Below are 15,021 nucleotides of genomic sequence, written 5' to 3'. Positions count from 1 at the left end.
CTGCTCCAGCAGCCGGGGCCATGGGGCAAGGGCCTGCTCCGGTGTCCGGAGCCGTGTAGCAGCCTGGGCTGCTGCTCTGCACCATGTGGTGGTGGGTTGCACAGCTAAATTTTCTAGCCACCATTAATTAGGAAGGTTTCTGAAAGCCACTGTTGGAACACGGGGTAACGGGCGAGATAGACCATTGGCCTGAGCCAGTATGGCCATTCTGAAGTTCTTATATTAAAACATAATCTCTCAGTCTGTAGGCTTCAGAGTAATTGTGAACATTCTTCACAACAGAATCTGTTCTGTTCCTAGATGTTGATGTCTCCTCACCTGATGAGAAGTCAGTCATAACTTACGTGTCATCACTTTATGATGCGTTTCCTAAAGTACCAGAGGGCGGCGAAGGCATCAGTGCAAATGTAAGTTAGTGAGCATGTCAGCTTCATTGATATGCCTTGATTTTTATAAGGTTTCAGCTCAGTAATGCAGTTAGCTACATTCTCCATAGACTGGTATATCAACAGTAATAAAATAATACTAGAACATAACAACATTGAAAGTTTTTCCTGTTGTCAGTAGGTTGGTTCTTTGGTTTCATGATCTAACTGAGAGTGCCAAATGATTTTAATCTCTAAACAAATATTTAATTTGTAACAATACTCCACATGCTTTAGAGATGAAGACATTGAAGCCGAGAGCTTGACTAATAAATAATGATTTGCCCAAAGTCACAGGAGGAGTTACAATCAGTGCTGGGATCATAACTCAGAACCTGTTGACGCCCAGTCTTGTGGTCAGATCATTGTCACACTTTTGTGTTCCTTATGTCTTTTGAATGGCATTAGAAGTAGGAAGCTTCTATGTTATCACTATAAATACACTATAAATAACTTCTATGTTATCACTATAAATACTATAAACATTCCAAAGCCTACTCGCCTTACTTATGCAAGTTTCTCAGTTGATTTATTTTACGTGAGTAGGTTAAAGGGACCAGAATATTGTGATTTTCATTTTGCAATTGCCAAGATTAGGGATTTATTTTGCTTTATGCGCCTGAATATCTGCATCTTTTTGAACTCAGCTACAAAAGGAATAGTTAAAAAAAAAAAAAAAAAGCGACAGCTCTTGTTTTCTTATACACTGACTATGAGTTGCTTTTCTAGGATGTTGAAGTGAAATGGGTTGAATACCAGAATATGGTGAACTACCTCATCCAGTGGATCAGGCACCATGTCACAATAATGTCAGACAGAATATTTCCAAACAATCCTGTAGAGCTGAAGGTGAGACACAGAATCTTACATGTACTGTATTATTCCTCTTTTGTTTGAAGAACAGTAGAAAAAATACAAAAAGCAGAGGAATAAAATGGATTTTCATTTTTTTTAAAATTTAAGGTGAACATTAACTTTGTGGAGTTTCTGAGACCCTGTGTTCCCAGAGTTAAGCATGAGGAGGGTATGATATGGCTCTATGCAAATAATTCACAGGACACCAAATGTTCATTTTTTAAAAATAAATATATTGTGTTGTGGAATATGAAATATGCAAAGCATATAGGGCCACATTCTCTGAGCTGCTGAGGTTTCTTTGTGCCCCTGAAGCAAATGAGATGCCCAGACATGTTAAATTGTATGTAAATTCTGACATCTGCCTCCCATATTCCCCACACAGATATTAGGTTGGAAGAACAGGAGCAATTATTTGGCCTGTGTGCATGCAAATGGTGTTGAGGTTGAAGCCCATTGAAAACCTTATCCTTTGATTATCACCTCCTCTCTGTTCCCCTTCTACAATAAATGTTTTACTACAGTCTTAAGCTGCACAAGCACATTTTTCATTGGTGGACAGAGAGCTTTTATGCAAGTCTTTAACTGAACAATATAAGAGCATAAGCCTATTATACATAATGGAATGTGGTGAGGAAGTAGTAAAATACTCACATTTAAGAAATAGCTGGTAATATATATTTATATTTCTCCAGGCACTTTATAACCAATACTTGCAGTTTAAAGAAACAGAAATTCCACCAAAGGAGATAGATAAATCAAAAATTAAACGTTTTTATAAACTTCTGGAGGTAAGCTGTACTTTTTATGTTTTATTGTGTTTATTATATTGTATTTTTCATTTTTTTTTTGTTTATTTTAAGCATCCATTCTTTGTTTTTGAAGGTCTGGATAGAATTTGGACGCATCAAACTCCCTCAAGGCTACCATCCAAATGACATAGAAAAAGAGTGGGGAAAACTTATTATTGCCATGCTGGAAAGGGAGAAAACCCTTAGACCTGAAGTAGAGAGGTATGCTAGTGAATGTTTGGCAGGAGCGGTTTATTTCCTTTCTGCTCTTTTGCCTTGCATTGGAAACTGCTGATGTCTTTTCTGGGCTAAAATCTGCAGAATTATTTCATCTTGAAGAATTCTCACAGGTTTTTTTTTTTCAAGCCTTTAGATCTATTTCTCATTTATAGTTTCAGGATCCATGTGGTAATGAGTTGGGTGGTTCCAACCAATCCAGAATAAATATTAGCTGTGCCTCAATCAAACAACTGAACTTTAGTGAAATTCTCTCCTATGCAGGGGTCACTACAAGTCTGTGTACCACTTAAATTCCATTTAAACCCTATTCTGAGGGCTTAAGGAGAATTAAGTACAGCACTGGCTTTTTGCCCAGGGATTAAATTCAATGCATACAAGCATATTTGAAGCCCTATTTTTTGGGTTATTAAATGTATATTTCACTCAAGTATTACAAAGCATTTAAAATATAAAACATCTGTGAGCAATTCTGCATGAGTACTGGAATATGTGACCTGATTTCTTTTCCATCACAAATGTCTGTGATTATGTGTATGTTCAACATTACTGAGACCATGGGCGAGGCCTAAGAAGAGATTCTGTTTTTGCAGATACAATTTGAAGACTATAAAAAATGTCACTCGTGGCGTGGGCTTACAGTGAAGGCAGTCTGCCTCACTTTCCCCCAAAGGAGATCCTTAAACTCCACACAAGCCCATTAAAAAAAACCTATTGCCACTTCTTGGAATCTGGATTCATTCAGACAAAATAAACTCAAAAATAAAACTCAAAGGCCCAAAACAAATTCCATCTCTTTTTCCCTCTTGTCAGGTCACACTTAGATCTTTCCTGTCTGTGGTCTCAATCCCACATCCCAGGACACTTTGCTAGAACCTGATCACTCATAGGAGTCCCTGATCTTTCTAATCAACCTTCCTTCATTTTGCCCATTGCTACTTTAAGTAGGGAAATCACCTGGTCTTTCTCTGGTGTGCCTCTTCAGCACTTGTATTTGGCAGGGCCCAGCCCTCCAGGTGTAAGGGGCAAGCCACCTGGTAACAATTGCAAATTGCTAAAACTCTTGACTCTTAGGCTGGTAAACATTTGGAAACAGCAATACATTTGGGTAGCTAGTGGCCAGATTAGAACATGGGATCCCAGTTAATATGTGATGGGTGAGGAAAGCTCTGTGGCTTGTCTGTAGTATTCAAGAGCCAAACTGGAGTTCCCAGTTCTCAAGCTAGTGGGGTTAAAGCCACCAGGGTATGTCTACACTATGCGGCAAAGTAGAATTAAGATACACAACTTCACCTATATTAATTGTGTAGCTGAAGTCGAAGTAGCTAAACTCAGCTTTTGGCACTGTCTACACTGCAGGAAGTTGAAGGAAGATCACTCTTCCTTGGACTTCCCTTACTCCTCATGAAACCAGGGTTACTGCCATCGACCAGAGTGCCCCTCTCACTTTGAATTAGCTGTCTTAACTACACCGCTCATTTGAACCCTGAATGATGACAGCAGCAGCTTTGATCTTCCTCTGTAGTCTAGATTTACCCTCATGGAGATAAGCCTGCTCAATGTCTGTAGCCTGTTTCTTTTATACCACTTCTTTTACAGCACTGCTGTAATATGGGTGTGATTTTATGAAGGGCAGAAAATGTGGAAAAATTAAGTATGAAAGGCAGAATTTTTATCTGCTATATATTTGAGAGCATTTGTCTGTCTGTCACCCCCCGCAATTCGTATGGGGACATTCCTGGATGTTCCCCTTCATCAGGGAGTGTGGGGAAAATGTACAGTTTGCTCTATTCCTCACTCTGGCTGCATAACACAGGGGGGCAGACAAATCCGGAACTACCCCAGCCATGGGATATTACCCTTCCCCCAGCTGTGCCTCTGGAGCTGCAGCATCCATGGAGAGGTGCTTCTCACTTGGCCCGTAGCTGCTGTGGTGAGAGAGGGCTGGAGTAGCCCTCTTTTCCTAGAGCATCCAGCATATTGAACCCCTCATCCCTAGCTCTATCCCAGAGCAATGATTTAAATGACGCATGCACATTTTCATTTTATTTCCCAAAAAACAAAAATTGAGTTATGGCCTGAGCAACATTGGTTAAGTCTTTGTGTATGTGTTTTCTTATGGTCAGCATCAAACCTTGGAACTGTAAGAATGCTGAAGAAAGTAAGATTATGTTTGCAGCTTGATGGGACAGAGCAATGAAATAAACATGCCTGTCTGGACAGCAGAATAATGGTAGTGGTTTGGATAAAGTACAAAGATAAAGGGTTTACCAATTATGGGCCTAAAGTGTTACTCCCTTTTTACACCAGTGTAAAATCAGGGAAGTCACATCAGCATAAATTTGGAATTACATAGTGATGACTCTGTTTCTTTTAATGTTACTTTTATTTCAAAATGTGCACAACCCTGTAGTGAGCTTATAATACAAGTTTGTTCATTTAGCTTGTTGAAATTGGTTGAGGCATATTAGAAATATTTGGCATCTCTGTCTCTCAGTGACGCCCTAGTCATTGTGTTGAGTCCATACTTGTAGAGTTTTTTAATGCATTTAGGGAAGCCAAACTCAAACTAGCAAACATAGCTGTAGGCAAAATCCTTTGAAGAGCTATCAGAGTATTACTAGCTGGGCGTTGAATGTGCATGTTGAAGCCTATTTAAAGAAGGAATGCTGGGTGTTTCAAAAGGCAGTAGAGAGAATTCATCCCTGGAAGCTGTACCTTTTGCAGGAGTTTTTACCTTTTCCATTTTTCAATATATGTAAATGGCCAAAGGGCCAGTGTTCCTGGTATAAAAATGAAGAGCAGTAGTTATGGCTACCACAGTAGCGATTCTTTGTTTAGCAACAGCACTGGCACTCGAACCAGCATTGACTCAAATGAGAATTTTCTTTCTGTGAATTGTGGCCCAACACTGATCAATTCTTGTATAAGCTTTGGCAGTGGCACCTTAGAAGAACCAAGGTACATCAGCCTAAATACTGGTGTTTGCTGCAAAATGTTTTCTTTTGCACTGCAACGTGGATAGTAAATAACATTTTAAAAAATTGTCTGTGGTGTCTTTTAGGTTGGAAATGCTGCAGCAAATTGCAAACAGAGTTCAGCGGGACAGCCTGGGCTGTGAAGACAAACTGATACTTGCTCGGAATGCTCTGCAATCTGTAAGTCAAATAGGAATTCTCTTTTGGGGCATATTTTTGAAAATTTTGGCACTGAACTCGTCACAGGTTTTTAAATCTTACTTTCAGAACTTTTGATTGACTATTATTATAAATTATATTTCTACTTTTTCTGCATTTTTTCTTTCATTAATATTTCTGGAAGAAAATACTGTACATTACCTAGAATTCATTCTGCCAGGTTTTTGTCAGTGGTTATTTTAAATGCTAGAAAAATCAGGTTAAGATAAAAAACAAAAAAAAAATACCTTACTGGGAATCTGGAATCTCTATTAAGTGCTTCTCCATTTAGCTGTAGGACTTCATTGCTGATGTTTATCATTCTGTAATACAGGATGCCAAGCGATTAGAATCGGGGCTGCAGTTCCAGAATGAAGCAGAGATAGCTGGGTATCTACTTGAATGTGAGAATCTTCTACGCCAACAAGTAATTGATGCCCAAATTCTTATTGATGGAAAATATTATCAGGCAGACCAACTGGTGCAGAGGTATTTCATACTTTTATTTATGTCTGTATATACACATCGTGTATGTGTATTGTAGCCCTAAGTGTCAAACCTACATTCTGCAGTTATGCTCCCAAATCCATAATTGGACATCCAGATAAGTCACTGGATGTTCAGTGATGTTGAGTGCTCACTAATCTTGTTGAAATCAATGGGAGCTGAATGTGTTCAGCACCTCTGAAAATCAGGTCACTTCTATGGGAGCCATTTAGGGGTTCATTAGACACCAAAGTTTGAACATTCTGGACATTTTCATTGTTCTTAAAATGGTTACCCTTACAACTTACAATTTTGTTCTAAATAAATAGAGATAAGATTTGCATAAGTAGTTGCATTGTACCTTGAAAGATGGTAAGCAGGCTAATGTTAAAACTGGTATTTGTGCAACTTACTAGGAACCTACACTGTAATAATAGAGTGTGATTTCATGGGAAAGCAAGGTATCCCCAAACAGTGGCAGTGAATCTGGTGGGAATGAGCATACAACAGCTGCTTTGGAACTGAGCTGTATACAGCTCCCTGCAGCTAATTAATCCACTGCAGCATTTAATATCCTGTTTTGCAAATGCAAGAGTCCGCCTTTGCAGGTTGCATCTGGCTTTTTGCATTTGTTACATGCTACTGCCCACGTTATGTTGGCTTTCTGGGTTCCTACCAGGATTTTGCCCATGCCAATCCACACATAGATGTGCACATACAGGGTAACACAAAACATACAAATCACTTTTAGAGCTGTTTATTAGATAATATAAATGTGCTAATAGAGAAAGCTTATATAGAAACTAGTGTTGTGTTAGGGATGTTAACGTGTACACAGTTGAGCGATAAGCCTGGGCTCATCAGTTAACCTGCGTGGTTGTAGGGACCCCACCCGCAGCCTCTGTATCAGAGGCAGTGAGGGGGTGGGGAGCCAGTGCAAATGGTGGGCCACCTGCCCCCCTCTGCTGCCTCCCACAGAAGTGGCAGGGAATGGGCGGTAGGTGGGAGCACTGTTCTCCCCTCCCCCCAGCTTCTGCTCTAATAGAGAGGCAACAACATGGTGAAGATTTGGGGCGGTGGAAATGGAAGGGGCGGAAGCTAGTAACCTCTAGAAATTTCATCAGTTACATGTTTACAAAAATAAAAGTTTTTTTAACTTCCCTACTGGTAGTAAGTAAAGTCTATAGTAGGTTACAGTACTGAGGTACTAATTGTATACATTTATGTTTAATTAGAATATTTAAATATACAAGATCGTTTTTATTTCTATTGCTATAGTTCAGTTAATTACACAGTTTTACAAAAATTCTAACACAAGTTTTCAGTGAGATTGTTTGTTATTCTTCAGTAAATGTGATTTCTTTATAGGGTTGCAAAACTTCGTGATGATCTTATGGCCTTAAGAACTGAATGTTCTTCAATATTCAGCAAGGGGCACACATTGACAACAGAACAGACAAAGCTGATGATTTCAGGCATATCAAGAAGTTTAAACTCAGGATTTGCACCAAATTTAAACCCTGATTTAAACTCCGGAATGACCCACAGTTTAACACCTAGTTTGACTTCATCCAGTCTGACATCAGGCCTCTCATCAGGCCTTACTTCAAGACTGACTCCGGCAATCACACCAGCTTATACACCTGGTTTTCCACCACGGGTAATTCAAACCTATGTAACAGGAGTTGACACCAATGCACTGCAAACACTCAAGCTGATGCAAATCCGAAAGCCCCTCATGAAATCAGCTTTTGTTGATCAGAATTTAACAGAAGAAGAAGTCAACATGAAATTTGTTCAGGACCTCTTGAACTGGGTAGATGAAATGCAGGTAATGTTTTTATGCAAACAACTTTTATTCTATCTTAATTTTTTTCTTTTCTGAGGGACTTTTGTTAATTTTTTACTTTTATTTATAAGGTGCAACTTGATCGAACAGAATGGGGTTCAGATCTGCCAAGTGTTGAAAGCCATTTAGAAAATCATAAAAATGTTCATAAAGCCATTGAAGAATTTGAATCAAGCCTTAAAGAAGCTAAAATCAGTGAGGTACAGCACTGTACTTTTTATTTCTTGGAGTTACTTTTTTTTTAATTGAATTGCTCATGAGATAATTACTGGTTACAGAACTGCACTTGAATTTCAGAATCTTTCTTTGGTTTTATGTGTGATTACTGGACAAATTAGTATTATACACATTAATATAACATTTGAGAATAACTGTTAATGTGGCTAATCTTTTTGTTGTCTTTTAACCCTATCAACTGTTTACAGATCCAAATGACTGCCCCTCTTAAACTCAGTTATGCTGAAAAATTGCACAAACTGGAGAGTCAATATGCAAAACTCTTGGTAAGATCATCATATCTCTTTGGTGGTCAACTTTTAAATGTGTATTGCTTTGATAATGGCAGAGTTTTACAAGTAATTTTTTTTTACTTTTTTTTTAAAAGAATACATCAAGAAATCAGGAAAGAAACCTTGATACCTTGCATAATTTTGTGTCCCGTGCTACTGGAGAGCTTATCTGGCTGAATGAAAAAGAAGAGGAGGAGGTTGCATACGACTGGAGTGAAAGAAACTCCAATATATCAAGAAAAAAGGAGTACCATGCAGTAAGCATTGCTAATGTCATCCAAAAAGAAATAATTATTTGACCCTTAATAATGTAATGAGTTTCTAAATTAGATATTTTTTATTTGGAAAAAAGGATTTAATGAGAGAACTTGAGCAAAAGGAAGAAGTTATTAAATCAGTTCAGGAAATAGCAGAGCAGCTTCTCCTTGAAAATCACCCTGCAAGGCTAACTATTGAGGTAAGTCAAGAATTGTAGAACGTCAACCAGAAAAGTCTTGAGACTTAAGTCTTACTGTCTTTGTGATTGTTTTGGTGATGAGCTATTTCTTAATAAGTTCAGACAGTAAGCATTTTTTCTTTTCGACGTCCTGCTGTGTCTCTGTATTTCACTTTCAATAAAATATGTGTTTTAAAACATCTTGGTTTGTACTTTGCGCTAGTAGACACTGCTGTTTAAGTAAATGCCCTTACGTGATTCAGGTATATGAAAATGACTTAAAGCGGCATCCTCATCATGCTATCCAGACAGGAAAGAACTCTCCTGTCATCATAGCATGTCTTCACCAGACGCGCTACCGCGGAGCTGCTGCATCAGTGCATTTCTGTTGCTGTAGTGCAGTATTGTAGATTTGCCCTTAGTCAAAACTCCAATAGAAATGTAAGAAGGAGGAGTAAGGACTTCAGGATTGGCCCTTAGAACCATATTTTGCCTTCAACCCTCATATGTAGTTTCCACTGTTGTTTATGGGAATCTCACATACTGATTGAAGGCACAGAATAGCCCTTAGTTTGTTTTTGTCCCTCTTTGAGCTGGAAAAGGTCTCCCTATAGTATTTCCAGTCATAAATATTTTATCATATTGCTTCCTTTTAAGGTCTGGGATTGGTTTCCTGACCTTATTGTGAATAAATTACAGAAATTGTTTGGACATTGGAACGTAACGAAGTGCCTTGAGTTAGTTTGAACTTGAATCAGGTTTTATGTTGTAGGTAATCTGTTTAGATGAAAACAATAATGTAGCTCCTGGAGGTGCTTTTACAAGCCTCCAAAAGAGAGTGCCAGATTATTCTTGACGTGAGTATCTGCAGGGAAAACAGACAGTAAGGTGCTGCCAAAGTTATAATACAGGAGGGTGAGCTAATCAATTCAGAGATCAATACCAACTCTGGGTTGTATGATTCATTAGTTTAAAGAGTTTATTTTTTGTAATATGTAAACAAATGAAAAGCCCTTCCCTCCCCTTACATTCACTTGAATATGGTTAATAAGTAAAAAATACTTTTTTAGCATGGAAATTATTTTTTTTAAAAACTATGCTGTCACTAATATATTTATCACTTAATATCAGCGTAATAAATATATATACTTCATAGACAAGCCAGTATGGTGACAGATACATATGTGAAAGTTGTGGTCTTTACATTAAACTTTTTATACATAAAATATCTGCCTCTAAATTTCCTAGTATGTGCAGATAACAAGATTTAATCATATTAATCATTTTAATTAGGCAGTATGGGGTGTTCACTGTGCAATAATGGATCAGTTCTACCCAGTCATTGGAAGACAGTATGACTTCTGTGCCAGTCAGATTGGACTGGCTCTAAAGGAGATACTTCTGATTGACTTAAAAATATTTAGATTGCCCTCTGCTGGCCAATATTAGGGAAACATGCTCAGTTTTCTGTAGTAAAAGCATCGTAAAAGAGTCAACAGCATTCTTGTAAAGTTAAATTTATTCTTAAATGTTATGCAAAAGTATACACATTACACTTTAGGGCTTCAGAAAACTTTATTTATTGTCTTTATTGCACCAAATTTTATGATTGATTTTTTTACTCGGGCAAAACTAGTGTTTGAAGGATAGTTGTGTCTACATAAGGATGACAGGACAAACTCTTTTATTTGTAACACTGTTCTTATTTTTTTCTAAAGTATGCAAGAGTGTACTTATTTTAATTTCAGCACTTGTTCCAAAATGCTATCTTTTTAAATCTTTAAGGCCTATAGAGCTGCAATGCAGACACAGTGGAGCTGGATTTTACAGCTTTGTCACTGTGTTGAACAACACTTGAGAGAAAATGCTGCTTATTTTGAGGTAAGTAAGTAAAAAATACAGTTTGTAACACATTAAAGCATGCCTATAATCAGAAAAAAAGTTATGGGAAGGTCATTTGAGAATCATGGTTATCCCTTCTCAATAGCTTTCAGATTGGATTTGCTCAAATTTCCCATTTATAACTCGTAGATGGGCCAGATTCCAAGGTAATATAAAGCGGTATAGCTCCATAATCTTCAGTAGAGCTATCTCAGTTTATACCAAGGGAGCATTGGGCCTGATATTTTTCTGAATGCCAGAGCTACAAATAAGCTAAGGATATGAAAAAGAGGCAACATTCTTTCTGCCTCTGAAATCATAACAGTTAATACAGCTCCTGCAGCTTGATTCAAGTGGCCAGGCTTGTTGATTATGAACAAGATAGAACAGAATTGAGCTCATTCTTCCAAGTCTGTACAAACAATAGAAAAACACACATAAGTGTCAGTATGTGGGAGCAGAAGGCCTGCCGTGAGGTGTTGTACTGAGTAAGGTTTTACCATGTTTAGTCATCTTTCTGACTATAGCTTCTCTTAAATGATTGGTAAATGATGATTCATTTGCTGGAAGGTATTGATAGACATTGTCTGACTTAGAAAGAACATTACGATTTTTTTATATTTAATATATAGAGAGTATCCTCCACAGTCTTAAACCTTGTAGAGTCATTTATGCCAGTGCAACATGAGTGAATGTAAATTGGAACAAATCAGAATGGTAGGATTTTACAGCTCACCCACTTTGTGTTAATGTAAATGAGTACAAAAGGCAAAAAGGAAATGGAAAATCAGGCTCCATCTAACCTGTATAAATGCTCAGAGGAACATGCTACTTTGTATAGTGTGTGTGCTACAATATAACTTTTATTTCATAATCTGTTTTTTAAAAATCTAAATAGTTGTAAATTCCAGAAATAGCAAGAATCACTGGAATAGTATTTAACTAATGTATAGACATAGTGATACTTATTGCGCTTTTGAGATAGTATGTGCAGAGTAACTGATTTTTCATGATGCATTAGTGGTGTATGTCTGCCTCTAAACTACAAGAAGACAATCACTTGAAATTCAAAATATTTTAAAACATCTCTAAAACTATCTAGTACTTTCTTCAGACAAGAACTTTAGTTTAGCAGTTTGTAGATATTTTAGTGTTGTTTTTAATTAAAATACGTGTCTTACCTTAGTTTTTCAATGATGCCAAAGAAGCCATGGACTACTTAAAAAATTTAAAAGATGCCATACAACGAAAGTACAGTTGTGATAGGTCCAGCAGCCTCCATAAACTGGAAGACCTTGTTCAGGAGTCCATGGTAAGAATTCAAGAATCTTATTGACAAAAATTCAGATTAAACAAGTTGTGTAACATCTCTCTGGATTTGAAATCAAATTTGTAACTACTAAACTAAACCAACAAAAGGGAGGTAATGTAATTATTTACTTTCAGAGTGTCTAATTAAACAAGTTTATTCATTTGTCTTTGTTTACTGAATACTTCTGTGCTCTTAAAATACTTTTTAAAACATAAGCAAATATTAAAGGAAACTGATTACTTTATGGTGCCTTTTCTGTGCAAGTGAAACATACTATTTTGAAAAGACAAAAGCGTCAAACCATTAAAGAAGAAGCATTGAGTTCTGGCCATCTCTGATATTTTGTTATTTTCTTAATTGCTCTATAGGAAGAAAAAGAACAACTCTTGCAGTACAAAAGCACAGTAGCTGGCCTTGTGGGGAAGGCAAAGGCAATAATTCAGCTGAAGCCAAGGAATCCTGATAGTCCACTCAAAACATCCATCCCAATTAAAGCCATCTGTGACTATAGACAAATTGAGGTTAGAACCTTGTGTTTCCTAAAATCAGTTACAGACGTGAGGAGACAAGTAAAGTATCATTAATGACATGTTCCTGAAAAAAGCAAGACTGTCAGTATCTTCTACCCTAGTAAACAGAGCAAATACTTGTGTTCTGAATTGTTATTGTGTCACTTATTTGGTGACACCATTTACAAAAGTGCTTTGTAAGAATAGTTTATAATGCTTAGCTCATTAAATTATTCTGCTTTTCTGTTAAAACTAGATAACCATTTACAAAGATGATGAATGTGTGTTAGCGAGCAACTCCCATCGTGCCAAATGGAAAGTCATTAGTCCAAGTGGTAATGAGGCCATGGTTCCATCTGTGTGTTTTACAGTTCCTCCACCAAACAAAGAAGCAATAGACACTGCAAACAGGTAGAAGCAGACTGAAAACAACTGAAAATGTGTAGTTCTTGTAATAAATATTTTAGTTTTTTTATTTTTGTAGGGAAGGAGTATTGTCTTGTGATTAGAACAGAGGAAGTCATTTTATTTTGAACTTATTTGTGTAGGTGGCTTATGTTAAAATAATGTATGCTCTTTTTGTTTTCTTTTTTCACCTGGGAATACATTTTCAGTCAGTATTTTTCTAATGTAACTGTGTTTGGACATTTCAGAATTGAACAGCATTTTCAGAATGTCCTCGCCCTTTGGCATGAATCACATATAAATATGAAGAGTGTGGTTTCCTGGCACTACTTGACAAACGAAATTGAAACTATTCAAGCTGGTAATGTTGCTTCGGTAGGTACTGTACCAGACTGTGTCCATCTGAGTGTACCTTGGTAACTTAATAATACCCAGAAGATTGCAATTTCAGAAACGATTATCAATTGGAGAAGTTTGTAGCTCTGCACACATTTTGAATGGGGCAGCACAGTCTGCAGTGCCTGCTGTTTTTCCGTGTGCAGTACTCCATCTTGATATACACAGCTTTCACTCAGGCATGTAGTCTTCTTATGCTGCAGCTTCACCTGCTAATGACTAGGACAACTGCAAGCCTCATGTTCAATCTCTGAGGCCTGCAGAGGGATGCATTTGAGTTACCCCATGCTACAGAATTTTACTGTGGTATACAGTCTATATTATTCCAACAGTAAAGAGCTGATTCAGATTAGTTCTAAATAAAATACTGATTTAAATCAAAATATCAAACAGTACAGCTAAAACAATCTGTCAACAGCATCTGCATCTGTAAATTGTGTTTTACTTTTTTATTGCAAGACTTTATTTTACAATACAGGTTGTACCTCCCTAAATGGGGACTCTCTCATCTGGCAACATCCATGGTCTGGCAGGATCATGGATGTAGCTAAACGAAAGAGCCCTGGGGCAGAAGGACCAGTAGCTGAGAGACCCACAAAAGGCGAGGCTGGTGATAGCAGGGCCATGACTTCAGCAACCTGGCAACAGTAGTGGGACCATGGAAGCGGGATGGGGCAGCTCAGCAATCCAGCTAGGGCCAGGGCAGCCCATGCATGCTGGCCCAGCAGTGCAGACAGAGCTGTGGAAGCCTGGCTGGTAGTAGGGCTGGGCCATGGCATCCCAGCAGGGGAAGCCTGCCTGGCAACCCAGCAAGGGCTGCAGCAGGTTGGCAGCCTGATCAGGGCTGCATGCCAGCTGGCAGCAGAGTTGGTGCCATGGCAGCGGGGCCAGGGCTGTGTGCTGCTGTGCCAGCAGTGAGGCTAGACCAGCAGTTATGGCAGTGGGCTGGGGCATCCATGATGCCTGGCTGGAAGTGGGTCCAAAGGAGCCAGTGCCGGGGAGGGACAACAGGCTGCTGGTGGCAGGGGACCTTCCCTGGTCTGGCAAATTCCCTCATCCAGGTTGCCAGATCAGTGTGGTCTAACCTGTATTAAAATGTATCTTTGTTCAATTTGCTGCAAATAATATGTACAGTATGCATATTGAGACGTCATGCCCACACTTCTCACTATTTTTGATTGATACAAAGTAACTAGCAGCCTCCATTGAAAATGCCCTGCTTTTTACCTAGGATTCTATCAGTTGATTGCCACATGGCATGGGAGGAGAGATGGTTACGTTTAGTCCATTGCTGGCACAAACGATCAAATATGAATATGGAATAGATGAGGTTCTTTCTCTGAGAGTCCAGGAATATCAGTGGCTCAAGTGGGATCTCAGAACTGCACAGCTCTGTCTTATTAATAGCCAGATATAGCTGCAGTTTGATGTCTTTCACTCAGGATGCAGTGAGAGTGTTCTTTAGATATTGGGCAACTGGAAAACAGCATTATCTGTGCTGAAAGAGAGAGAAACCCAGAGCTGTGAATCATTAGTGCATTGAAGCCCTGGTAACCCATCTTATCTCAGGGGGCTTCATGTGTTTACATAGCCATTGATACAATTTCCCCTAGAGATGACAGAATTCATCTCCATATGGAAATACTTGGGGAAAAGGAATATCTGTCTATCTGGGATCTGTTGAGAGAGTGAGCAAAGTCAGATTAACGAAATACCATCCCTTTGTAGTTTAGTAGATGGGTCAGCAACACCTC

At 38.3% G+C, this 15,021-nt stretch overlaps 1 protein-coding gene across 28 annotated transcripts in view; it reads left to right on the top strand.

Moving 5' to 3' along the window:
* Positions 1-15,021, top strand: part of DST (dystonin) — a 466,993-nt gene that overhangs the window by 249,452 nt on the left and 202,520 nt on the right. For 25 of the 28 annotated variants that reach the window (XM_006110983.5, XM_025182427.3, XM_075923642.2 and 22 more), the window contains 16 exons: positions 301-407; positions 1,155-1,274; positions 1,976-2,071; positions 2,166-2,293; positions 5,373-5,466; positions 5,819-5,973; positions 7,339-7,801; positions 7,891-8,019; positions 8,245-8,322; positions 8,424-8,585; positions 8,681-8,785; positions 10,550-10,645; positions 11,832-11,957; positions 12,326-12,478; positions 12,723-12,877; positions 13,120-13,246. In XM_006110983.5, the coding sequence (XP_006111045.3) occupies positions 301-407; positions 1,155-1,274; positions 1,976-2,071; positions 2,166-2,293; positions 5,373-5,466; positions 5,819-5,973; positions 7,339-7,801; positions 7,891-8,019; positions 8,245-8,322; positions 8,424-8,585; positions 8,681-8,785; positions 10,550-10,645; positions 11,832-11,957; positions 12,326-12,478; positions 12,723-12,877; positions 13,120-13,246 (2,294 nt within the window). Of the gene's footprint in view, positions 1-300; positions 408-1,154; positions 1,275-1,975; positions 2,072-2,165; positions 2,294-4,759; positions 5,270-5,372; positions 5,467-5,818; positions 5,974-7,338; positions 7,802-7,890; positions 8,020-8,244; positions 8,323-8,423; positions 8,586-8,680; positions 8,786-10,549; positions 10,646-11,831; positions 11,958-12,325; positions 12,479-12,722; positions 12,878-13,119; positions 13,247-15,021 lie in introns of those variants that run through there. The other 3 variants (XM_075923654.2, XM_089777090.1, XM_006110985.5) reach the window with 3 other exon arrangements.

Source organism: Pelodiscus sinensis, chromosome 3 (assembly GCF_052426305.1).
Source record: "Pelodiscus sinensis isolate ZL-2025 chromosome 3, ASM5242630v1, whole genome shotgun sequence".
In the NCBI taxonomy this organism is placed as follows: domain Eukaryota; kingdom Metazoa; phylum Chordata; order Testudines; family Trionychidae; genus Pelodiscus; species Pelodiscus sinensis.
This window is presented reverse-complemented; position numbering and strand designations above follow the sequence as displayed.